At 45.7% G+C, this 27284-nt stretch overlaps 1 protein-coding gene across 1 annotated transcript in view; it reads right to left on the reverse strand.

The window, feature by feature from the left end:
- Positions 1 to 27284, reverse strand: part of CLSTN1 (calsyntenin 1) — a 248267-nt gene that overhangs the window by 62104 nt on the left and 158879 nt on the right. The window contains exons 4-8 of the mRNA XM_068112236.2: positions 26746 to 26954; positions 25645 to 25794; positions 24518 to 24703; positions 24076 to 24342; positions 19995 to 20116 (exon numbers count right to left, since the gene is read on the reverse strand). Of these exons, the coding sequence (XP_067968337.2) occupies positions 19995 to 20116; positions 24076 to 24342; positions 24518 to 24703; positions 25645 to 25794; positions 26746 to 26954 (934 nt within the window). The remainder of the gene's footprint in view (positions 1 to 19994; positions 20117 to 24075; positions 24343 to 24517; positions 24704 to 25644; positions 25795 to 26745; positions 26955 to 27284) is intronic.

Consider the following 27284-nt stretch of genomic DNA (forward strand, 5'->3'; position numbering starts at 1 on the left):
AGCTGCCTGGACGCCATCCCTGGACCATCAACCTGTTCGTCTGCAACCCCATGTGAGTGTGTCTGTGTGTGAACGGGCCCGTTTGTCTTGGGATAAGTTAAGACTGTTTAAGGCTGCACTGTGTTTTCTTCCTCTTCTTCTTATTGTACAAAGTGTAAATAAATCATGTTATTCCTTTCTTCCAAATTCGACCGTTTCCGTGATTTCCTCCATTGGGTAAGCGTGGCACGATTACGAACCGCTGGGATCGGGTTTTAGTCATTGATAACGGCTCGGGTCATGGGTTCGCTACCGCTCGGCATTTCCACCAACACCCGTGATTCGGGCGGAGCTTATTTCCTCGTTTCCGGTCAGCGCGAATAATTAGGTAATAGTGATTAGTCCTACGACCCTACTTCACGCTGTCCGGGAAGGACGTCATCGGTCCCGGGTCCCGTCGGCTAGTCAAAGACAAGGGGACTAATCCTCCCTTGGTAAGGGGAAAAGGCCGGCGCAGAGATCCGCAACAATATATTAGTCCAAAAAAAAATCTCTGTGCCAAATTTGGTGCGCTTATCACAAATTGCACAATTGTTGTGAATATTTTGTATATATCGCCCCACTATAAGACCTTAGCTGATCCTTGGTCCACATTGCAGAGGTTATTGTTGGTAACCTTAAGGAGGGCAGTCTTGGTGCTGTGTAACATTCAGGAGGGCAGCCTCAGTGCTGTGTAACATTCAGGAGGGCAGTCTCAGTACTGTGTAACATTCAGGATGGCAGTCTCAGTACTGTGTAACATTCAGGAGGGCAGTCTCAGTGCTGTGTAACATTCAGGATGGCAGTCTCAGTACTGTGTAACATTCTCTTATGGCAGTCTCAGTACTGTGCAACATTCAGAAGGGCAGCCTCAGTGCTGTGTAACATTCAGGAGGGCAGTCTCAGTACTGTGTAACATTCAGGAGGGCAGTCTCAGTACTGTGTAACATTCAGGAGGGCAGCCTCAGTGCTGTGTAACATTCAGGAGGGCAGCCTCAGTGCTGTGTAACATTCAGGAGGGCAGTCTCAGTGCTGTGCAACATTCAGGATGGCAGTCAGTGCTGTGTAACATTCATGGTGGCACTCAGTGCTGTGTAACATTCAGGAGGGCAGTCTCAGTACTGTGTAACATTCAGGATGGCAGCCTCAGTGCTGTGTAACATTCAGGAGGGCAGCCTCAGTGCTGTGTAACATTCAGGAGGGCAGTCTCAGTGCTGTGTAACATTCAGGATGGCAGTCTTGGTGCTGTGTAACATTCAGGATGGCAGTCTCAGTGCTGTGTAACATTAAGGAGGGCAGTCTCAGTGCTGTGTAACATTCAGGATGGCAGCTTCAGTGCTGTGTAACATTCAGGAGGGCAGTATCAGTGCTGTGTAACATTCAGGATGGCAGTCTCAGTGCTGTGTAACATTCATGGTGGCACTCAGTGCTGTGTAACATTCAGGAGGGCAGCTTCAGTGCTGTGTAACATTCAGGAGGGCAGTCTCAGTGCTGTGTAACATTCAGGAGGGCAGTCTCAGTGCTGTGTAACATTCAGGATGCCAGTCTCAGTGCTGTGTAACATTCAGGAGGGCAGTCTCAGTACTGTGTAACATTCAGGAGGGCAGCTTCAGTGCTGTGTAACATTCAGGAGGGCAGTCTCAGTGCTGTGTAACATTCAGGAGGGCAGTCTCAGTGCTGTGTAACATTCAGGATGCCAGTCTCAGTGCTGTGTAACATTCATGGTGGCACTCAGTGCTGTGTAACATTCAGGAGGGCAGCTTCAGTGCTGTGTAACATTCAGGAGGGCAGTCTCAGTGCTGTGTAACATTCAGGAGGGCAGTCTCAGTGCTGTGTAACATTCAGGAGGGCAGTCTCAGTGCTGTGTAACATTCAGGAGGGCAGTCTCAGTGCTGTGTAACATTCAGGAGGGCAGTCTCAGTGCTGTGTAACATTCAGGATGCCAGTCTCAGTGCTGTGTAACATTCATGGTGGCACTCAGTGCTGTGTAACATTCAGGAGGGCAGCTTCAGTGCTGTGTAACATTCAGGAGGGCAGTCTCAGTGCTGTGTAACATTCAGGAGGGCAGTCTCAGTGCTGCTTAATAGTTTAAAACCATAATGAAAACAGTTCTAAAAGACAATGCTGGTGCAAGTATTGTAGAAGCTGATCAGAAACAGCATGTTCAAGAATCTTAAAGATGAAAGAATGGCAACGTGTCTGCTACAAGTCTAGTAGGGTTTGGTGGTTTGATTCTGACGCTGCTTTTCAAGGTAATACCACGACCTTAAAATTGGTAGAGGCTTCTTCTTCACTTAATGGTCAGCATTGAGAAGACAAAGCATGGATAAACCCCACGGGTTGGCATCCCATGGAGGTGGGAGAGGGGGGATATTTCTCTTTATTTGCGCCATTGACTGCAGAGAGAAAAGAGATGTTACAATTTGATGTTACCAGAACACAAATTGCTCTGCAAGGTTAAGTTACTTCCCTCAAAGTCCTCTGCTGTGTTTGTCTAAAGTCGAGTCTAGTGCAGTCAAATGTCTGTCTGCATGTGTGTATGTGCATGATTTGTGCAGCAGCTCCTCTGTGAGACTTAGTGACTTCATAAAGTATTCACACCCCTTGATTTTTTCACATTTGATTGTGTAACAGCCTGAATTTAAAATGGATTAAATGGAGATTTTTTTTGTCACTGATCTACAGTGACAGTTAATTTAAAATGGAGTGTCACCGATACCCCATAATGTCAAAGTGGAATATAGTTTTTAGAAATTTTTACAGTATAATGAAAAATGAAATACAGAAATATCTAATTTAGATACGTATTCAACCCACTGAGTCAATACTTCATAGAAGCGCCTTTGGCAGTGATTACAGCTTCGAGTCTTCTTGGGTATGTCTGGATCAGCTTTGCACATCTGCATTTGTGGAGTTTCTCCCATTCTTTCTTGCAGATTTGATCAAGCTCTGCCAAGTTGGATGGGGAGCGTCCGTGAACAGCAATCTTCAAGTCTTTCCACACAGATTTTCAAGGGACTTACAGTAGGTCTGGGACTTGGCTGGGCCACTCATGGACTTTCATGTTCTTGTTCTGAAGCCATTCCAGTGTTGATTGGCTGTATGCTTCAGGTCATTGCTGTGTTGGAACATCAATCTTCACTGATTGACTAACGAAGAAAATAAATAACTAATTAAGATTAACTTGTAACTAACTTGTCTTGTAACGAAGATAATTTTCTAACTTCCGGTGGAGTCTCCTCTCTCTGCCAAGGAACTCTGTAATTTTTGTCAGTGATCATTGGGCTCTTGATAACCTCCCTGACCGAAGTCCTTCTTGCCCGGTTGCTCAGTTTGGTTGAACGGCCAGATCTAACAAGAGTTTGGGAAGTTCCATATTCTTTCCATTTCCTAATGATGGAGCTCACTGTGCTCTTGTGCCCTTTCAACACTCTATAAATTGTTTTATACCCTTCCCCAGATCTACGCCTCCTCACAATTATATCTCGGAGTTATACGGACAGTTTCATGAAATTCAGGTTTCTGACATGCACGGTCAACTGTGGGACCTTATATAGAAAGGTGTGTTTCCTTCAAAATCATGTCCAATCAATTGAATTTGCCACAGGTGGATTCCAATCACATTGTGAAGACATCTCCTGGATGATCAATGGAAATTGGATGCACCTGACCTCAATTTGGAGTTTCATAGCAAAGGGTTTAAATACTTATTGATTCAAGACATTTCAGCTTTTCATTCTTAATTAATTTGTAAAACTTTCTTTAAAAATAATTCCACTTTGACAATATGGGGTGTTATGTGTAGACCAGTATCAAAAAAATGTAAATCGAATCCATTTTTAATTCAGGCTGTAACACAACAAAATGTGAAAAATGTCAAGGGGGGGGTGAATACTTTCTGAAGGTACTGTAGAACATGTAAAAAACAATTAATACATTATAAGACTTGAACATGGGTTTCCTACATCAGGAGTCAAGGGGTCAAATGGGAACACTAACGGAAAGTGTTGGCATGGAGGATATGCAGTAAGATGACATCGTTCCGATTCGGTTATTAAGCAATTTATTTTGCAAAAAATTAAAAAGTACTCATGATGATGCTTGTGCCCCCCTCTGCCCCTCCCCTCGCTCCCCACGCCCACAGCAATATGAAAGCATATGCAGCAATTTTCCCGTCTGAATCAGATGGAATACTGACATGATATCTCAACGCGCACATGGATTCTTCATCCATTAAATAGGCAGCTGTAATAGTTGAGAAATTAGATGACAGCCCAACTTTAATTAGCACCCGTTGGGATCTGTGAAAAAAACGAAACAAGTACCTTCAGAATGAGCAGCTCATTGCATAATGTTTGAAAAGGAATAGAATTGCATGCAACATCCTTCATCTTGCAATGAGCTGCTGCTAATAAAGGTCAGTTCAGGATTGTTTATCAAGTGAAGTTGCTCATTAAATGTGCTGTTTACATTTTAGGAGATTTGAACTAGCTGTACGATGGTTCAACAGGTACTTTTTTTTTTTACTGTGAAAACCTCTAAGCTATCAGGTCCTGGATATAATTGCCACTCTTCGGGCTTTTCATCTTGTGGGAAGAGTTAAGAATTTTTTAATTCGACTAGGACTGTCATTCTGGTGTGGTGCCAGTAGGGGTGACCTCATGTTGGAGCGGCACATCCTTGAAATCTGGATGTAAAGCTGGCTGTCCCATCTGTAATAATTTGGGAGTAAACATTTTCAAGGCTGGCAGGAGAGCCTACATGTATGCACACTCGTCTCTGAGCTGTCCACCCGGTGTTTGAATCTCGGTCCAGCTATGAACCGTTATCCTGGTGTCTTGTTGGCATGGCAAGGCATCCTCAACGTGTGTGCTGTAACTCCGATGGCGGTTAAACTGGGAGTCCCATCTGCCAGCATTGCTCCGTGGATGTTAAAGATCCCACAGTGTCCTTCGTGAAGAGTAGGAGAGCTATCACCGGCACCCGGAACAAATTCCAAATTCCCGGTCTGACCGATTGCTGGAAAGGATTGCAATCCACCCAGTATAACCCATGCCAAGAAACCGCTTCGGCCGCACCAATGCGCTGTAAATATATTATGGTGCGTCTCATCTCATCAAACAGTCATTGGATCTTCAGAAAGAGTTAGGGTATGGGCTGCAACCATGGCCTTCAATGCAAGATTTGAATGCACGATAACCACGATTAGCAAAGTACATTCCCTACCAGAGGTAGACATAGGTTATGTTTTCCCCTCTGTCTGTCTGTCTGTCTGTCTGTGAACAGGATATCACAAAACGTGGACGGATTTCGTTGAAATTTGGTGGAGAGGCTGGGTGTTTGTCTGTTCACAATGAATAGGATTTTCTCTGCAACCGTTGGTCCGATTGACAAGGAAATTTTCACTGTAGGTGAAACTCCACCTGTATAATTCTTTTCATGATAATTATGACGTCGTAGGTCCCATGGCATGGGTGCCATCTGGGAAAAACTGAAAAGAAATTGCACCTCTATATATCCAAAAGCACTGCAAAGAAAAAATTGAGCCATGGCTCATTGTAAAGAACTCTCCATGTGGAATAACATACGTTAATGATGATGTCATAGGTGCCTCCATTATGACGTCATAATTTCACAAGTACAAAACTTCATCCGATCAAGATGAAATTTATTGAGAAACATATAGGGATAAATTGGTGGAGAAAAAAAAAGACGTCATCAGTCACATTGTTTGGCCGCCATATTTATTTTAACACAAAAGCCTTAAAAACCACTGAAAACACGTCCTGGCGAGGGTCAGCAATCTCGGATTGCTCTTTCTAGTTTGATGCTGATTCTCTTCTGGTATTGCTTCCTTTGCTACCTCAGCCCTCCAACCATACCGATATCCTCGAGGATGCACTTTTCTTCCTTCCTGGTTAAACCTCCAAAATGCAGGATTACTGCTAAGATTAATTCTTCTGTTCCTCTTTTCTCCCATTGACGTCTTTTCGAAGCTGTCCATGCGCTCACGCTTTCGAAGTTAAGTAATTTTTCACAATTGTGTTTTTGTCGAAACTGTATCTATCTTTCGGTGTGTGTACCTATAGTGTGTCTTTAGTAAGATTCTCGGTGTTAATTTTTCATACATGTATACAAAATCGTCGGTTAATTCATGTCGCGTATTTTGAGGCCTAGTAGGCTACAGTGTCCGACCTTGAGGCTTTGTTTTTCTCTCAGCGGTCCGTCGATTGCGCTGCAATTACTTTCGTTCTTTGTTTTTGTCCCAGTCTTTCACCCCATACTTCCTTGTTTAAAATCTAAACTCAAAAAAAAAAAAAAAAAAAAAAAAAATTTCCTTCTCTGTTCTTATTCGTTTATTCATTGTTCTTATTTGTTTGTTCGTTCTTTGATCACGTGTTTCACCCCCATTTCCATTTTCCATTTCCCCAGATAGTTTTCACTGCTCAATTTAAAAATGTTTAAACTTTCCCCTGAAGAACTGTATTCTGTCGTATATTATAACACCTTTTTCTTCTTTTTCTATAAAAGGATGCTTTCGACTTGCTCACCAAATCTATTCATTCCAAAAAAAAATTCCATCTCTTACAGTTCCTCTTTTCTACATTCCCGAAACTCTCCTGCACTCCACCCCTCCTTCAGAGTCCTCAAACGTATTTTTGACTCGAAGGTCACAAGAAACTCATTTTGCAAAAAATATTCGTTTCCCATTAATCGTACACTTTCTAAAATCCAATCTCACCCCTCCCCTCCAAATCTTCCCCATCACGCCTTCCCTCCAAAACTTCCCCATCACCCCTCCCCTCCAAAACTTCCCCATCACCCCTCCCCTCCAAATCTACACCCTTGCCCCTCCCCTCCAAATCTTCCCCATCACCCATCTCTTTCAAATATTCCCCCTTGCCCCTCCCCTCCAAATCTTCCCCATCACCCATCCCTTTCAAATCTTCCCCCCTGCCCCTCCCCTCCAAATCTTCCCCAACACCCCTTCCCTCCAAAACTTCCCCATCACCCCTCCCCTCCAAAACTTCCCCATCACCCCTCCCCTCCAAAACTTCCCCATCACCCCTCCCCTCCAAATCTACCCCCTTGCCCCTCCCCTCCAAATCTTCCCCATCACCCATCTCTTTCAAATCTTCCCCCTTGTCCCTCCCCTCCAAATCTTCCCCATCACCCATCCCTTTCAAATCTTCCCCCCTGCCCCTCCCCTCCAAATCTTCCCCAACACCCCTTCCCTCCAAAACTTCCCCATCACCCCTCCCCTCCAAAACTTCCCCATCACCCCTCCCCTCCAAAACTTCCCCATCACCCCTCCCCTCCAAATCTACCCCCTTGCCCCTCCCCTCCAAATCTTCCCCATCACCCATCTCTTTCAAATCTTCCCCCTTGTCCCTCACCTCCAAATCTTCCCCATCACCCATCCCTTTCAAATCTCCCCCCTTGCCCCTTCCCTCCTAAACTCCCCGCACACCCCTCCCCTCCAAGACTCTCCCTCGCTCCTCCCCTCCTAGACTCCCCTCTCACCCCTCCTCCTCAAAGCATCCTCCCCGCTTCTTCCCCCTTCCAACTTTCACCTTCATCTCTCCCAACCTTCTGCCTCGCTCTTCCCCCTCCTCAAATAACACCTCACTGTGCCTCACCCAATCACCATCAAACTTTTTGTCCGCCCCATTCTTCCCTTTCTCCAAGCTATTCTGAAATTTCCGACACACCTTCAACAGCTCTCCCTACCACTTCCTCCTCTTCCACATCTTACCCTACCCCTCCCCCCCCCCCTGTTCTGTATCCGATGCTCCCCCTTCCTCTTCATTAATGGTATGGACCTCAAACATCCGGGGCCTTTGCTCAAACTTGACTGATCTCTCCATACTGGTTGCTTCTGACAAACCAGACGTGATCTGCTTAACAGAAACTTTCTTCCTTCATGATGTCTCGGATTCCTTTGTATCTCTCCCAGGTTACTCCCTCCTCCGGTATGACAGACCTGAGCCTCGTCCTGGAGGTGGGGTTGCTATCTTTATAAAACACTCTCTTCCTCACTCGCCCTGCACTGCCCTCACTCCACCTCACCCCCAGGAATACCTTTGGCTACGGCTTCCCCTTCACTCCCACCTTTTGTTAATATGTGTGTTGTACCGTCCACCAAACAGTGATGACTCCATCTACATCACGCTGTCTGATAATATGGACCAACTTCTATCTACCCATCCCAACTCTCTCTTCCTCATATGTGGTGATTTCAATTGTCACCATGCCAGTTGGCTGGGTGTGGGTACCTCTCTCACCAGCCATGGCTCTTCAGCAAAGGACTTCTGTGACTCACTGGGACTGACACAATCTGTCAATTTCCTGACCCGGATCTCAGTCAACGGAGCATCTTCTCTTCTGGACTTGGTTATGACTAACATCCCTGAAAATGTCTGCTGCTCTTCTTCTGCTCAAATCGGCTCATCTGATCATGTGCTTGTTAAAGTAGACATCTCTCTGACCATTCTCAGAGAGCCTCCTCAGCGTCGACGAGTCTGGCATTTCACTCAGGCCAACTGGCACGGTCTTCAAGCAGCCATCAATCATCTGGACTGGTCTCCCATCTCTAACACCTCTGACATCAACTCATCCTGAGAATTCTTCCAAAGTAAATTGCTCTCTCTCATGCACAGATTTATCCCATCTCGTCTTCAGTTGTCATACCCTTCCTCCCGTCCATGGTACACGGAATCTTGTGGTGAGGCTGTTGCCCAGAAACAACTTGCTTTCGTCTCCTGGAAAGCAAATCCAACGGAAGGAAATCCCATTTCCTTTCACAAAGCCCGAAACAAGTGTGTGTCCACCCTTAGGAGAGCCAGGAAACAATATCTCTCCATTCTCAAGACCGAACTCTCTTATCGGTCTCCCTCTTCCAAATCCTGGTGGCACCTGGTCAAATCTGTTTCTGGTGTTTGTTCCCCCTCCATCCCCTCCCTCACCTCAAACGGCTACACGGCTGACTACGCACATGAAAAAGCTGAATGCCTCAACTCTGTGTTTGCCTCTAAATCTTGTGTCCCAAACCCATCCCTCTCTGTACCCACCGTACCCAGTCGTACCCAGCTGCTCCTGGACTCTGTGTCCTTTCCTCCTGACAAGGTGGAAAAGTTTCTGTCAACCCTCGACTCTGATTCTGCAACTGGACCTGACTGCATCAGCCCACGGGTCCTGAAATCCTGTTCTTCCGGTCTTTCACTCCCTCTCTCTGTTCTCTTCACCCTCTCTTTTGCTCAAGGTCATCTGCCAAAATCAGCCAACATCGCCGCTTGCACAAAAAAGGTGCAAAAACAGATCCTAGCAACTACAGACCAATCAGCCTTCTCCCGATTATCAGCAAAGTCATGGAATCCATCATTGCTTCGAATATGAAATCTTTCCTCTTCTCCAATGGCTTGATCTCTGATCATCAATTTGGTTTCAGACCTGGTCACTCTACTCTGGACATGCTGCTTCTGCTTTCTCAACAATGGATGGAGGTCCTCAATGCCCAACAGGAAATTGGAGCTGTCTCCCTTGACATATCACGTGCCTTCGATACGGTCTGGCACCCCGCTCTGCTCACCAAACTCTCCTCCTATGGTATCCATAGAAATCTCCACGCAGGGTTGGCGGACTTTTTTTTTTCTTTTCTTTTTTTTTGTATACAGAGTCGAGGCTCGTGAAAGAGCTAACATTTATCAAACAAACAAATCAAACAAATAAGCAAGCAAACAAAGTATATAAAAAGGGGAGCAGTCGACAAGATGGGGAGAGAAGGGGAGGAAGCACACAAACACAACATTTGAGAGCAGGGACATCGGGAGATGTGTGGGAGGGAGAGGGCCTGGGGGGAGGCAGGATAGGTATAAAATGCAAGGACACCAAGGACTTCCAGGAAAGAAGACAAAAGTCACCTCAAAAAAGTGGATTTGTGGTGAAATTAGCGGGGGTAGAAAAGATCAAGGTTTTGGATTGGGGAAGATAAGAGATGGTGGTGAACAGCCGTTTTAAAGACCTGGAGGGAGGAGTGGGATTGAAGAGAGTGATGGAGTTTGTTCCAGAGGTGGGAGAAAAGAGGAATGAAGGAGTGAAGGTGAGCAGAGAGCCTTGATTTTGGCAGTTTAACCATAAGAGGGTTGCAGACAGATCTTGTGCGACCTGCAGGAATATTTGGGGGACAGAGCCCAGAGAGAGCTGGGGGAGCAAGGCCGGAGAGGAGTCGGTAGAAGACGGAAAGACCACCAACCTGCCTGCGGTGAGTAAGTGAAAGGCCCTCGGAGATAGCGTCATCGCGGGAGATTCCAATGATTCTGAACGCTTTGGTTTCAACAGCGTGAAGACGAGCTAGGTGTGAGGCAGGAGCACCAGCCCAGAAGGGAGAGCAGTATTCCATTGAGCTGCGATGAAAGCCTTTGAGCGTCCTCTCTAGTCGTAGTCAACGTGTGGCCCTGAATGGGTTTCTCTCATCTCCTCTTCCTGTTCAGGCTGGAGTTCCCCAAGACAGTATTCTGGGCCCTGTGCTTTTTCTGGTCTTCATCAATGATCTCTGACTCTCTTGAAAATCCTCTCTATCTCTTTGCTGATGACTCTACTATCTGTCGCTCCATTCCTCATCCCTTAGATCGGCAGTCTGCAGCCTCCTCACTCTCTGCAGACCTGGACAAAATCAAAGACTGGGCAAACAAGTGGAACATGTCTTTCAATCCTGACAAATCTCACACTCTTACGATGTCTCTCTGAAAAGACCGACTGGACAACCCTCCCATCCACTTTCTGAATAATCCTCTCCAAGAAGTTCTGTCACTCAAGCTTTTGGGTCTCACTATCTGCCATGATCTTTCCTGGGAAAACCACATTTCAAATCTGGCCTCCAAAGCCAGTCGCCGACTGGGCATCTTCCGTCGTGCAAAGTCCTTCCTTGGCACACCTGAGCTCCTCACCACATACAAGGCTTTCATCCGCAGCTCAATGGAATACTGCTCTCCCCTCTGGGCTGGTGCTCCTGCCTCACACCTAGCTCGTCTTCACGCTGTTGAAACCAAAGCGTTCAGAATCATTGGAATCTCCCGCGATGAAGCTAACTGAAAGGGCCTTTCACTCACTCACCGCAGGCAGGTTGGTGGTCTTTCCGTCTTCTACCGACTCCTCTCTGGCCTTGCCCCCCCCCCCCCAGCTCTCTCTGAGCTCTGTCCCCCAAGTATTCCTTCAGGTCGCACAAGATCTGCCTGCAACCCTCTTATGGTTAAACTGCCAAAATCAAGACTCTCTGCTCACCTTCACTCCTTCATTCCTCTTTTCTCCCGCCTCTGGAACAAACTCCCCTCACTCTCTTCAATCCCACTCCACCCTCCAGGTCTTTAAAACAGCTGTTCACCACCATCTTCCCCCATCCAAAACCTTGATATTTTCTACCCCTGCTAATTTCACCCCAAATCCACTTTTTTGAAATACCAACTTCTGTCCTGGAAGTCCTTGGTGTCCTTGTGTTTTATACTTCTCCCAGACCCCCTCCCCCTTCCCACGCCTCCTCCCCTCAAGGCCTCTGCCTCCCACACATCTCCCTGCTCTTAAATGTTGTGTTTGTGTGCTTCCCCTTCTCTCCCTATCTTGTCTTCCGCTCCCTCTTTTTATATATTTTGTTTGTCTGATTTGTTTGTGAAATAAATGTTAGCTCTTTCACGAGCCTCGATTCTGTATAAAACCACCGTTTAGAGGCCATTTTTCCCCGCAAAGCGGGGGTTGGCCTTTTCGGGGACCGTGGTAGTTGTTGTTTTTTGGTCCCCTTTTTTGAAGCAATGTTTTACGGCCGGATGCCCTTCCTGACGCCAACCCTTTTTGCCGCCTTCAACGACAAACAGGGAATTACCAGTGAACTGTTTGGTACTCAATTCTGTATCCCAAAAAAAAATTGTGGGATTGTTTTCTGGAGATGGTTCAATCCTATACTTCCCTCCAAAACATTAAGCTGGTGGTCCACCACTGTTCATGTAATTCCACGTTTCTACCCATTATCTTGTCTACCTCCAATAAGCCTACCTAACGCAACCCATCTTTCAACTGATTGCTTCCAACCCATCCACTGTCCCTTCTTTTCTGTTTGTTCTTTCCTTTTGTTGTTGTGTCCAACTGATGCCCCACAGCCCCACGTCAAGTAAGTACCTAGCTTTTTACCCTTTGTCACTTCGCTTTTCCATGAGCCCAGATCTTGTATCTGAAAAGGTCTCGGGTGCTTTAACCCTTAGGCTAGGTTTTTTTTTAATACATTTAATACAGATACAGTATTGAGGGTAATGGAGGAGATGAAGAACATGGGGGAAAAGTCAACATGCACAAAATGGTGTGAAGGGCAAACAATAAGACAAAAGCGTACAGATACAACATAGCGCAAGGGATCAGGAAATGTAGTTAAAGTATGAAAATATACCATAATGAGGATGTCAGCGAGTCTTGCAAACCTCAGAGGTAGGCCTGAGAGACATCAGTTTTGCACATTACAACCTGATGGAGAAGTTAAGATCAACAAGACTACGCCGTGTGCTCAGTTTCCTCCATGGATGAATGCCTGGAGGTTGTATCAGAAGGACCTTAGTAGAGAGTGTGAATCTTGAAGCTACTAATAAATGGAACAAATCCTTTCCAGAAGGTAACCATTAAACATAGGGCAATACCCCTGGGCGCTCACCTGATATAACAAACAGTATACTGCACCCTGGTGTTGGGCTAGCGGCTAGGGTGCCAGCTTAGGATCCAATGGATCCTGGGTTCGAATCCCGGTCGATCGCTGAATTAACGCCAGGGGGGTTGACTCAGCCTGTCATACCTTCCGAGGTCGGCTAATTGAGTACCAGCTCACTGGTAATTCCCTGTTTGTCGTTAAAGGCGGCAAAAAGGGTTGGCGTCAGGAAGGGCATCCGGCCGTAAAACATTGCTTCAAAAAGGGGACCGAAAAACAACAACAACCACGGTTCCCGAAAAAGGCCAACCCCCGCTTTGCGGGGAAAAATGGCCTCGAAAGGTGTTTTTTTTATTTTTTATACTGCACCGACTAAAGGTATTTTAAACCAATTTCAATGGTTGCTAGAAGACAGGGCAGCAAGTAGAATCATACTAACGTAATCATAAGACTTTAATCAAACTAAGAAAAAATACCTATTTTGGGGGGTTTTGTGGTTTTGTATTTTTGTGGCCCTAAAAAATACCCCCACCTCCCACAACCCCATATACCTCCTCAGACTCCAATTTTTCTAATGCCTTGAACAAACATTGGTACATCATGGGTGATTAAGGTTGTGGTGAAGTTTCATCGAAATTGCATGTGTATTTTATGAGAATAAAGCAAATACCTATTTTGGACCCCCACCCTGGCCCCCCGTAGACCCCTTAAAGGGGCAGATATTTTTTAATGCAATGAACAAACTTTGATACATCACAGGTGGTGAAGGTTGTGGTTAAGTTTCATCGAAATAGTGTTGGTAGTTTCAGAGGAAAAAGCAAATTCCTATTTTGGGGGGGTCAAACCTGTATCCACTTTGACCCCGGTAAACCCCCTTAGATCCCGATTTTTTTTTATTGCCGTGAACAAACTTTAGTTACAACACAACAAATATTATTTGTGCCAAGTTTGGCCACAATCCCTTCAGCGGTTTTGGAGACGTTGCAAGTGTTTCGAGACTGACGGACGGACGACGCACCATCGCATAAGCTCCCCTGAACTTCGTTCCAGGTGAGCTAAAAATGTGGAGAAGATATCATATACAAGGATTATTATGTTTCTCCACCTCAGTTTGCCCAGCCAATCATGTTTGCTCACAGAAATAAGTCTCCCTGGCAAAGCCAAGGAAACAGCCAAGAACAATGATATGGAACACACCATGCATTATTGGCCTGAACATCCGTTTCTACAGATGTCATGTCAGATGGCATGATTCAGGCAGCGAAGGTCTGACCGTCTTTAAACAAGAAAATTAAAACCACATCATGTATGGAAGCTTCCTCAAACATGCTGCACCCCGAGTGAGCAAGTCATGTACACAATGGAACAAGTTATCGAGTTACTTGAGAAATTGATGTTTTTTCTGAAAACCTTAAGCAATGAAGTGAAAAATTATATCAACAACAAAACGGAAATTGAATTTTACAAAGAAAAAAAACAGATTCTGCGGACTTTCGTTTGGAATATGCCATATCCCAACATATTAACATATATATAAAAAAACCACCTTTAGAGGCCATTTTTCCCCGCAAAGCGGGGGTTGGCCTTTTTCAGGAACCGTGGTTGTTGTTGTTTTTCGGTCCCCTATTTGAAGCAATGTTTTACGGCCGGATGCCCTTCCTGACGCCAACCCTTTTTGCCGCCTTTTACGACAAACAGGGAATTACCAGTGAACTGGTACTCAATTAGCCGACCTCGGAAGGATGACAGGCTGAGTCAACCCCCTGGCGTTAATTCAGCGATCGACCGGGATTCGAACCCAGGATCCTTGGTAATCCTAAGCTGGCACCCTAGCCGCTAGCCCAACACCAGGGATCAACATATTAAGATATATAATGGTGATAATTATAACCTGAATCCTTGCGATCACTAAATTGATGAACGTTGCCGAAAGCCACAAAGGAATACAAAAAGTAGGATAAATGAATGAACTAATACAACATCGGACAATTACTAGCAAGGTACAACCTTGAGGAGGTAAAGCGAAATTAATTGTACAATTGAAAAAGAATGAATAAAGGGGAAGGAGAATACATATTGCCTGCAGACCTGAAAGGAAGCCAGTTTCGAGGTTCACTCTGCTCTCTACCCACTCCTCCCTCAACGCTCAATAAAGCAGCACAGGTGAGGTGATAAAAAATTTAGCAATCCCTCTAAATAGACTTAGTTCCTATGTGAGACGAGTTACATAGACTAACGGAGTTTGGCGATGGCGAAGAAATAAAAAAAACAAGTCTACCTGAATTACTTTTCATATTCGGAAGCAAACTTCGGAAGCATAGTCGGTTTTTATTCGGAAGCAAACCTTCCGACGGCATCGTCGCCTCGTCTCCTAAAATCTTCCGTGGCCAATGATGTGGCAAAATGCCCGCAGTAGTCGAGCCCCATCGATTTCTTTCAGGTTTACTCGCTCGTATCTCGGCTCATTTTTCGGAGCACCATGCCACGCAGCCTCTGGCAAGGCGCACGCTGTTAATAGCTAAATAAGCCATAGACACGGCGAGGTGTGGAGAACCGCCAGTGACAGGGAAGATCCGGTGAAGCGTGGCCGGGTGTGCCAACGTGGCATGACAAACCGCCCCCTCGCCACCCTCCCTGCTCTGAAGGCAGTCCGAGATGGAATGCTTTTTCTTGACAGTCAACGATTCGATGACAAAGCATAAAACTCCACGCCGCCAAAATACCAAATTTGTGACTTTCACAGTTAGGGGGAAATAGCCGGTCTTGCTGGAAAGAAAAAAGCAAAGCGAGAGGCTTCTTGTTATGCAATTGCAGGCTTTGTGGCTCTATATGCTGAATGCAAAGCTGCTGCACGATGCAAATGCAGGCCGCGGCGTATTCCTCTGGGAGGAATCCTATTTTGGGGGGTCAAACCTGGATAACTTTTTCTGTTACGGTTACGAACCAATGAAACAAACAAATGTTTCTACTTAAGAATAACTTGGATGTCACAAAAAAAAAAAAAAAAGAAGATTATCCACTTTTCACCAAAGATCCACCAAAGATCAATTGATTCCACTTTCCTTACGGATTCCAATTTCGCTCGTCTTTTTAGGAACTGACTGCACAGGACCCATGATTTTTAGGTTCAGAGTGGAGAAGATTTTGGTAAAAATTTGTGACCTGTTCAGAGTGCCGGCAACAACCCACCTACTCCCATGGGATGTTTAACGTCAACCAACTAATGCCAGTAGATGGAACAGGTGACTTTTTTTCTTCTTTTTTTTTTGTATACTGAATCGAGGCTCGTGAAAGAGCTAACATTTACTTCACAAACAAATCAACCAGACAAACAAAATATATAAAAAGAGGGAGCGGAAGACAAGATGGGGAGAGAAGGGGAAGCACACAACCACAACATTTGAGAGCAGGGAGATGTGTGGGAGGGAGAGGGCTTGGGGGGAGGAGGCGTGGGAAGGGGGGGTGGTGGGGGGGGGGGGGGGACTTAATGTCCATTTGTGGGAGAGCACACTTGCTGGTGCAATACCCTGCCGGCGAAGCATGGCGCAGACAGCTTATAGTCGGGTCAGGAATCAAGCCTAGACTGGTCACATCCAGAATAATAATAATAATAATAATAATGATTATTATCATACTAATCAAATTTAAGCAAGTTGCATCCAGAGTTAACTGTAAGCAATTTGACCCACAACTCCCAATTCTGCCTGATCACACATCTTCAGGCTGCAGGATGAAGCAGAACCATTTCCTGCACTGATCAAAGTTGAAATTAAACATCTCCATCAAGACGGCGCGTTGTGTGTTCATTCACTCGAGCGTTAAACCGACAAATTACCTCACAGAAATAAAATGTCCGTCCTCCGAGCTGTAGCAATGCCTCTTTCTGACGGTTAATATAAATGCGCTTGTGGGAAATACACTTTAAGAATATTTACGCAGGTCGCATGAATATTTACCAGTGCAGGCCTGGGCGGTCCTACCGCTCACAGCTTGCTCCGTACACTTAACTGTGGAGGTTCCAAGAACGAAACGTTCCTCCGAAGCATTAGATGGAAGTCAAATTCGGTTATCATCTCCGCCACCGAGGGTTTGACGGAGGTTGTTTTCACTTTTGTCTGTCCGTTTGTCTGTCAGTGAACAGGATATCTCAAAAAGTTGTGGACAGATTCAGGCAAAACTTAGGGGACAGGTTGGGTGTGTGATAAGGACAAATTGAATAGATTTTGGTGACTATCTGAATCCGGTTCTGGATATGAGTTTTTTTTAGTGATTCTTCACCGTTGAGAGATAGGCCCAAAAACGATATATAGCATAATATGTCAAAAAGTTATGGACGGATTATGACAAAACTAGGTGGATGAGTTGGGTAGGTGATTAGAACAAGGTGAATAGATTTTGGTGAAAGTCCGGAGGCAGATCCGGCCTATCAACAACAACAACAACAACAACAACAACAGGCATTTTAAGGCCATTTTCCCTGCAAGAGCGGGGGTTAGCCTTGTGGTCCCCATGACAATCTTCTCCATTTTGCCCTATTTTCTGCATCTCCCCTTGTTAACCCCCTTGCCCGCATTTCTTCTTCGACCATCTTTAGCCAAGTCTTTCTCGGTCTTCACTGTCCTCTACTTCCATCTACATTCATTTCCATCACTCTTCTCAACCAGTCACTTTCATCCTTCCTCAACACATGACCAAACCATCTCAACCTGTTTCTCTTCACAGCATCAATCACAGGCTCTATTCCCATCATCTTTCGCAATTCATCATTTGTCTTCCTCTCTCTCAACGATACTCCACACATCCACCGAACCATTCGCATTTCCACCCTTTCCAGCCTTCGTTGCTGCTCTACGTTCATTACCCATGTCTGGCTCCCATAAATCATAACACTTCTCACACATGCAGCATACACCTTTCCCTTCAGCTTCAACGACACTCCCCTCCTCGTCAGCACGCCACTCAGTTCCCGAAACTTCTTCCATGCACATCTCACTCGAGCAACCGTTGCCGAGTCTGATCCACCTTCTCCATTCAGCATGTCTCCTAGGTAACAAAATGTTTTCACACCTTCCAGCTTCACGCCGTCTCCAAGATCCAACTCAACATTTTCTACATCTGCAGCTCCCTCTGTGCACACCTTACACTTGAATGTAGCTGCCACACTGGTTAATGACCCTCTCAAGCCACTACATTTTTGAAGAACCCACTCAGCGCACATTGTACATTGAATGGAGTTCACTCCGACACCCTTCCTGCACACAGCACACGTACACTTCCAAGTTCTTTCCACCTCACCACATGCTTTACCACTTGCCATCACCTTCGTTTTTCCGATATTCACCTTCAGACCTTTTGTCTCCATACATTTCTTCCACTTGTTCATCTTCTCCTTCAATCCATCCATACTTTCTGCAATCAACACCAGATCATCTGCATACAAGAACTCCCACGGTAAACCCTCCTTTACGGTCTGAGCCAGCACCCCCATCACAGCTACAAAAAGGAATTGGACTTAGTACCGACCCCTGATGCACTCCCACCTTCACATCAAACTCACCACTGTTCCCGTCCTTCGTCATTACAGCTGTGCGCGCTCTTTTGTACATTGCCATCACGACTCTGATCAACCATTCCTCCACTCCTAACTTTCTCAATGCCCATGTCACTACTTCACGTGGAACCCTATCGAATGCTTTCTCCAGATCAACAAACCCAAGAAACAACTTCTTCCTCTTCTCCATATACTTCTCCTGCAACTGCCTCACAATAAAAAGCGCGTCTGTCGTTCCTCTTCCTGGCATAAATCTAAACTGCATTTCGTCAATCTTCACTTTCTTCCTTATCCTCCTCTCCAACACCCTTTCCAATACCTTCATTCCATGCTCCAATAACTTTATCGCTCGGTACGAGCCACACTCCAGAGGGTCACCTTTCCCCTTGTATAGAGGGACGAGGGTACTCAGTTCCCAATCCACTGGAATGCGGCCTTCTTTCACCACCAGATTGCAGATCTCTGTCATTCTCTTCACACCCCAACTTCCTGCTGCCTTCAACATATCTCCCACAACTCCCTTCGGCCCTCCCGCTTTTCTACACTTCATTGCTTTTATCGCTTCCTCAACTTCCTTCTCGGTTATCTTCTCTGCCGGTCCTAAAACTGGGTTACTCTCTATGTTGCCATCCCATTCATTCTCTGCATTCAACAGCATTTCCATATATCTCTTCCATCTTCCTTTAATTCCATCTGGGTCCACAACCATTTGTCCCACTTCATCCTTCAAGCAACTCACCCCCATCACATCACACCTCTCTTTTGCTATCTGCTTTGCAATCCTGAATACCGCTCTCTGACCCTCTTCCAAATCCAAACGTTCTCCGAGCATTTTCCTACATGCCTCCTGCGCCTTTGCTACCTCTTTCTTTGCAGCCTTCCTGGCTGCCTTATAACTTTCATGCTCTGCCTTTACTGCCCCCGTACCCTTCGCCTTCTGCCACTCCTTGAACTTCTTCCTCTTCTCGTCAATCTTCTTTCCAACTTAATCATCCCACCACCATGTTTCCGAGTGCCTCGGTGGTCCTTTTGTCCATCCACGTACCTCACCAACGGCTCCCAACAGACTATCTTTCATTGACATCCAACCACTTTCAAGCTCAACCACATCATCCTCTACCATACTCAGCCTCTCTTTTAATGCCTCCCTCACTGTCACGTCTTTCAACCTCCACACCTTCATTCTCGGTTGGTACTTCACCCGCCGAGCTCTCCTCGCACCTTTCACCCTTACGTCGCAGACAACCAAGTGGTGCTGTGAAACAGCCTCCTCCCCCGGGATGCGGCCTATCAGTGGATACGAAACGTAAACTGTTCAGCCTGGTGGAGGTATGCTCTCTATCGAGTGAGGTTCTTGTTTATTGTGCAACTATCCTTACTCCTTTACATAATTAGACTGTTGATGTTTATATTTTTATTTTTCATAAATTTTCTGGTCACTTGAGGGGACCAAGCTGGTATCTGTGGTCTGATCATGAATTCACTTATTAAATGACCATCTACTAAAAGATGGCATTCGAGCTCAGTAATACACGAGTCAACAAATTTTGAAGCAGCCATTCTTAGCTAGACTCTTAGTGCGCCTTTAACATCTGGTTGCTCGCTTTAGATCATTCCCTCCTTCAAAGAACGAATAGTTCTTCTCCGAAGAAATCTTAGTCTGAACAAATGCATGATTGGGATGGAGCATCGGAGAAAGAGAGAGGGTGAAGAAGACGACATGAAGATTGAGTCGGAATGGCACACCTGCTCCAGCTTCCAGTGGAATTCTGCTGGTTGAAAAGGGTCACCATGACCCAGCTCAGTCCGCAGCAGAAACACAAGTCGGCAGTTGTGAATATACAGCGAGTAATGATGGCGGTTCATACCTGTGGCAGAACACAAGGGCAAAACCAATGACTGATTAAAGTGGCTGTGTGCGTTTAACAAGCTGCCCCGCAGTTATCATTATTGTAGCAGCAAAGTTAGGCCATCAAATGAACCTCCTTGTGCTCACCAGTTGGACAAATTTAACGAGGTGGTGATTATATCAAATCGCCTTGGAATATTGGACACAGTGTCGTCACATGGAACAGCTGATTTCAGGCATCAGAATATCATTATCAGAGGAAACTTTTAAAAGAGTGTCATTTGTAACTTATAGTTGAAAGCAATGGTCATAGACACTAAAAGCTCTTTTGCTCTCAAAATATAAATCACATGGTACTCCTAGGTAGTGTTTTACCTGGTGTACCTTATTTAAAAACAAACCAACGAACCCACTTTGTACCGCTACACAGGTTTATTCACCACATTGCCTCACATGGAAGACAGGAGTAAATTGGAACGAGACGATGTGAGCAATTTCAGTTTAGTAACAAATTAATGACAAACCTCGCAAACTGCCATCACAGAGATTGTGGGTTCAAATAAAGCTTAACACAGCGGTATTAAGGATTTCGATTCCAAGATGAAATAATTCAAACTAGTCCCAGAAGAACTAGTATGATCACTATGCAAATGTTGATTAATAAATAGCCCCAAGTGGGTTGGCGGTCCTCTCTTGAGGCTGTAGTTTAGACTTCTGCTGATTTTGGGGGGCTCCTTGGAAGACCCCTTGACCTCCTGGGAGGTTCCTTGATGTTAAATTGAAGAATGCAGGACTGCACGATCCTGTGTACTATTGACTAGAAGGACTGTATCAGTTTACAGAGCAATTGCTTGGTAAATGAGGTATGAGTAGGGATCCGAAGTTTCAGGGTGTAACCTCCCCTGGCAGCCCCCATGATCAGACATCAAAACATCGAAGCCTGAGTGATTGTGCAGGCCATTGAGTAGAGGGTCTGTATCAGGTTTCAGAGCAATTGATTGGTAAATGAGGGACGAATATGCATCCAGTTACGGAGGTAATCCTCCTGGGAGGCTCCATGATCAGACATCAAAACATCGAAGCCTGAGCCCATGATCCAAATTCGAAAAGAAAAAAAATCCAAGATGGAGTGAGCCGAGTACAACGGCTCTATTGAGTTTCAGAGCAATCGCTTGGTATATGAAGGACGAGTAGAGATCCGGAGTTTCAGGGTGTACTCTCCGTGCCCCCCCCCCCCCACCCCCTGCGAGCGCCGATGATCCGAGATCGAAAATTCAAGCCAGAGCGATTGTGCGACACATCAAGAAGAAGGCCTTTGTCAGGTTTCAGAGCAATCAATTGATAAATAAGGGAGTATGGATCCAACGTTGGTGGGTTTATCTTCTCCCCTCCTGCCCACCTAACCCCCACCCGTGATCCCCCATGATCTGAAATCGAAAAATGGAAGCCAGAGTGATTGTGCGGGCTGCTGTGTTTTTTTCATTTGTCAAGTTTCAAGGCAATCAGCCAAGTGATAAGGGAGTAGCAAAAATAGCAAAAAGTGAATGGACGGATGACCGGGCGGACAGCCATCTGGACATGACGACCCATTTTTAGGTCATCTTATATCGATTCTCGAAGAGATTAACTTATAAAATGGGTTGTGATGTCCCTCTGTCCGTTCATTTAATTTTTGCTATTTTTGCTACTCCTCCATTATCACCCAGCTGATTGCTTTGAATCTTGACTCATGAATACAAGACAGTAGCCCACACAATCGCTCAGGCGTCGATTGTTCAATTTTGGAGCATGGTGGCTCCCAGGGAGAAGTGGGGGATTTGGGGGGTGGGGGGGGTTAACCTTCAAAATTTGGATCCCTACTCATCCCTTATTTACCAACCGATTGCTCTGAAATCCGATACAGCCCTTCTAATCGCTGGTCCGAAAGATCGCTCGGTCTTATGGTTTTCGATTTTGTATCTGGGGCTCCCAGGGAACCAAGGGGAGTCCCAGGGGTTCCCCATAAATCAGCAGAGTTAAGCATAACATCCTCAATAAATGACAATCAGCCCACTCGGGGCGATTTTATAAGTTCATACCTTCGACAATCGAGATGTGATGACCTAAAAGTACAACTGGCTCATTGAATCGGCACCACGGCCAACAATGCAAGGCGATTTGAAGAGTGTGGTTAGAAACAGGTAAGCCTCCTTTACAGTTTCAAACAGATAGTGTTTGTGCATGTGCACGTGTGTGTGTGTGTGTGTGTGTAAAGAAGCATCAGGGGAATTATGAATGTTTAAATATATTTTTTGGTTGAACTTCACCACGTAGTACTGCTTCCCAGGAGAATGCAGGTGACAAGCATGAATTGATAGTCGTTGCGATATACAAAAAAAAGCAACCTGCACACGACCTTCACCGGCAAATAATCAAGCTTCTCTGACAGCCCTATAATACACCCATTACCGGAGTCCTCGCTCTTCGTACGTGGACACAACGCACATGACTCGTCCTTCATCTGTCCTCTGTGTGACAGAATGGACAGTGGCACCAAAGTGTAGGAAAGGCAGAGCTTTCTGCCCACATTACAGCTGGCAATTACGGCCTAACAAATTATGGAAAGACAAGTTACATGGAGAAGCCTTTATTTGGGAAAAGAAGATGCGTTCGAAACGAGCCATTCTTTCAACAATGAAATTCGTTGTTTTCTTCTGTTCAATTTGTTTAAAACGACAAGTCACTCTTTGCAAGTCATTTGAATAGCAATGGAAGTATTTCAAACAAATTTTTCTCCCAAAACTCTGGTTTCATGATTTTGTCCCAGGAGAATCATGTTTTAGTCATGATTTTGTCATGACATGATTTTGTCCATGATTTTGACAAAATTTTAATCATGATTTTGTCAATCTTACTACAATTCACCAAATGTCCGTCCGTCCATCTGTCTGTCTGTCCGTCCGTTCCCAGGTACCGCAAAAACGGCTGAACCGATCGCAACGAAATTTTGGGTGGGTAATCCTGGGACCCCCTGGAGTAAAATAGGCTATATTGTTTTTCCAATTTCAGCTTTGGTCTCCAGCATTTTCAGGTTTGGACTCCCGCCTAACGTTATTGTCCCGGGTACCGCAAAAACGTCTGCACCGATCGCAACGATACACCTCCATGCCCGTGGGATTCCCACGGGTGACCCCACTAGTCAGGATAATTTCAAAAGTTACAGAATTTCTTCATAAAATCGCAAATGGCTGCTTGAATGAATGAATGAATGATCGTTTTAAGGCTATTTTCCCCGCTAGAACGGGGGTTAGCCTTGCGGGCCCCATGAAAATCATGGTTCCCTGTTTGAGGCAATGTTTTTATGGCCGGATGCCCTTCCTGACGCCAACCCTTGGTCACGCTCTTACGATGCGCAGGGATACACGGTCTACCTATTCTAAATCGGGGTACACACCGTGATCATTCATCCCAGCAATCTGGTGCTCAAATTTGCCGACCTCAGAAGGATGACAGGCTGGGTCAACCCCCCTGGCGTTAATTCAGCGATCGACCGGGATTCGAACCCAGGATCCTAGGATCCCAAGCCGCCACCCTAACCGCTAAGTCAACACCAGGGATCGCTTAATGGCTTAATGGTTCAAATTATTCCCAGCTTCTTGAGGGGTCAACCAAAGGCTACGTTTTGGCCCAAGTCTTTCACGACCTGGCTGGTCAGGCCTGACATTCAACTGAGGTCGATTTGGACAGGAATTTGTCATTTGGTCAGGGTGCCACCAATAAATTGCCAGGTCTTCACCAAGGAAACCATAGGATCTTCAACGGCCATCACCTAATTCTAGCAGATGGGTCTGCCAGCTTAACATCCCTCTGAAGGACGAACCACTTTGTAATGCAGTACCCTGCCTGTGAAGGACCAATACGACATTCTGGTTGAGGAATACAGTCTGGTTGGGAAATTAACCCAGAGTAAACAGCTGAGTAATCCTTCGAGAGACTTACCAGCTTTGTCCGAGCTGCAAAGCACAGCCTCCTTTTCACCACGTGGTACATGCCCCACTCCGTGTCGCAGCCATGTGGCCAGCGTGAAGCGCTCGCTGAGGTTCACTGGTGCAACCATGTCTGGCACGAGGGCGGCTTGTGATCCTTCAAAGTGAAACACTGCCTCCCCACTGTCACCGACTGCTTCCTGCTCCACACGGATGTCTTGAGTCCAGCTCTCCAACATTGCAGGCGATGGGAGCAGTTCGATTCCACCCTCTGTCGCTCCTGCCAAAGTATTGTGAAGGATTGGAGTGAGACAGCGAGCAAGTTCCCCTCAAGTGAATAAAATTCAACAACAAATTGCAAGCCACAATATTTTGGTCTAACTTTGACTTGAAACTGTCAAACTTCATGTCAAAGACCATAAATTATTCAACGTTGCAGCAAAATGTCTACTCACCACACAGCCTTCTGCGCGAGCTTTCTGCATACGTCTCACGGTCGCATCCTCGGCCGATATGGTTACTCTGTAGTTCAAGTGCGGCACGAACAGAGGCCAAAGCTTGCCCACAGGTCTCCAGAAAGATTGCAGGGAAAAGTGGCTGCAGCCCACTTCCAGGCTCATAGTCCACCTGTTGGCTCCAGCCTGGATTGCAACGGAGGCCGGTTAATGTGGAATCGCATTACAATGCAACAAAATATTTTTCTTGTTATCTTATCTTTTGAATTATTCAAGAACGGAACGAGTACAATGAGGGTATTACCCTTTCCAGCTTCAAATTAATTTACAGACAGGTAGATTTTGGTGAAGTGAATAATTTCAGGTATTGGACCTCAAGCAACAATAGATAGGTGCATGCTGCATCTCCAATGGCAAAAGAAAATCTTCATGCAATATTCCTCAAAATATGCCAGCAAACGCTAGCCAGCCTCTTCTTTTACCAGAATGATAGCATTTTATCAACTGTATGACAATTTAATGAAAGATAAAGGCATTTGTAGTGCATTTGTCCCATGAGACCGATGCGAAAATTGCATGAGACCGATGTGAGTGGAGAACTTGCCCAGGGCGCCAATGCAATAAGGTGTAGTATTTTGAAAAAAAGTACCGAGGGATGTTTAACATCCACAACCATACTGCAGATGGGACGGCCAGCTACCCAATGGGAGGTTGTTCGGCATCCTCCAATAAGCCAGATTTGACGGCTGAACAGCGAGCAAGTTACCAAGTCAGCCATTTTGTCTGGTGGCAGCCATCACCTGGTGGCAAATAATTTGTGCAACCACCCAGTCGAACTTGATCATTGTGCGATCTTCAATATTGAGGATCTGCAATCCATGGAATATTATGGGCCATCTCCACCTCAATTTGCATAACTCCAGGTTCTACCTGTACTACACAAGTCATGAGTCATTCTTTGGCGGTCTAAACACTTATGTATCAACAAATCTCAAGACAATGCGAACATCTGAGGAATAAATCATCAGTTAGTTAGAAACACAATCGATAGACCAGACTCGGTCTTGCAAGGCCATATCAAGATGGAAAATACAAAATGGAGTTTGCGATCTTTGTATTGTCCACACCTTGCCAGCCTGGACGGCACGTGGGCTCCACTTGGATGGTGACAGTGGCATCCTCCGCCGCCCGTCGCTTCCCACAGTCGAAGGCCGTCACCGAAAGCTGATATTCCCGCGGCTCGGCAAAGCCAAGCTTATCCGTGGCCCGGATGACACCTGCACGAGTTCACACATTGTTATCACCACTGGATGATGGACATATCTGACCACTGCTGGACTAGAAGGATCTAAAAACGTCTATCAACAGCCAAAGTAGGAAACTCTCTAAGGGGATAATTGTCACCTCATCGCCTCAGTTTGTCAAAAACTAAGGGAACGAATCAGCATCGATCAATGCAACTTGTCCTTTGCAGTTTAAGGGTCTTACATTGTTGTATGAAGCTTTGCTCTCGATGTTCGGAAGCGAACTAATCACACAGGAGATCAAAGAAATGCAAGTATTGCTCAATCTCGCCAGGAGCAAAAAGGAAGTGAGCTATTTAGTCGGACGCCTAACGATGTCCCTCACTATGAACCGAAATCGATAGGGGTGTCTGCTCATGTCAAGTGCAGGCTGGTGATAAATAACCAATTTCACTCATGATCAGAGCCCAAGGGTAGGTAAACTCATCACAGATGATGACAGCACCACGGGGCTTTCCGGTAGAGATTCCAGATTGCTCGAGTGTGCAGACCTCAGCAATATCATCCACACGTTTCAAGAGTGCCAAGAAAACTGGGTGGGACAGTTGAAGAGGTCGTTATTGTTATGACCTCGCATAGGGAGATGGGTGATGGAGGTTGGGAGAGGTGGCGGTTATATTGCTGTCTCAAATAATTCTCGTAAAAATAAGTGGGAAAGCTCATGAGGGTCTTGGTTTCAATTTGGTGAGCAATGAAACACCATTCGATAAACTATAGATGGGAATCCTCAGTTCACATTCGCAATTCAGTCAAAATAAGGTAATTTTATTTCCTTGGCTGGAAGATTGCAAGGAAAGTTGTATTTTTGTGTACTATTCGTTCTGCATCTCATACTATTTGCTACGGATTAAGGACAACAGAGTGTTGGAGGAATGAAATAAACCACCAAATTGTGTGCAGCTCATGCCGGTTGCGTTTCCTCACCGCTGGCATCCACCGTGAAAGGTACGTCGGGCGTCATCAGTTGGTAGTCGCAGACGTTTCCATACTGCGGTGTGCAGTCGGTGTCCGTGGCCTCGACATGCACCAGAGGTTCACCGACGTGCTCTTCGGTCACGCTGCCGTTGTACGACGTGCGCCCAAACACGGGCGTGTGACGGTTCACGCTTTTCACTCGCACATGGACCGTCGCCCTGAGAAACAACGTCCCCGTTGGGCTGAGCAAATGGAGCTATATAAATGCGTTTGCTGAACGAGGGAGGTGAATTAATTTGCAGCTCGAGCAACAACCATCTGAGAGTTTATTTTTCCTGTTGGAATGGGCAGGTACGTAAACCTCAAGGCACAGCATTCGCACAACATGGCTCTGCTGAAATGCACACAAAGCAAGGGTTACCTGGGCTCATTTGATATTGACGACGTTTGTGCAGTGATTCATATGAAAATTGCAGAACAAAATTGGGAGCAAAACGACACCCTTGTTATATAGTGTAATCAAACAATGCATTTCGAATTAGGTGTTA

Source organism: Myxine glutinosa, chromosome 4 (genome assembly GCF_964187855.1).
Source record: "Myxine glutinosa chromosome 4, kmMyxGlut1.1, whole genome shotgun sequence".
NCBI lineage: Eukaryota > Metazoa > Chordata > Myxini > Myxiniformes > Myxinidae > Myxine > Myxine glutinosa.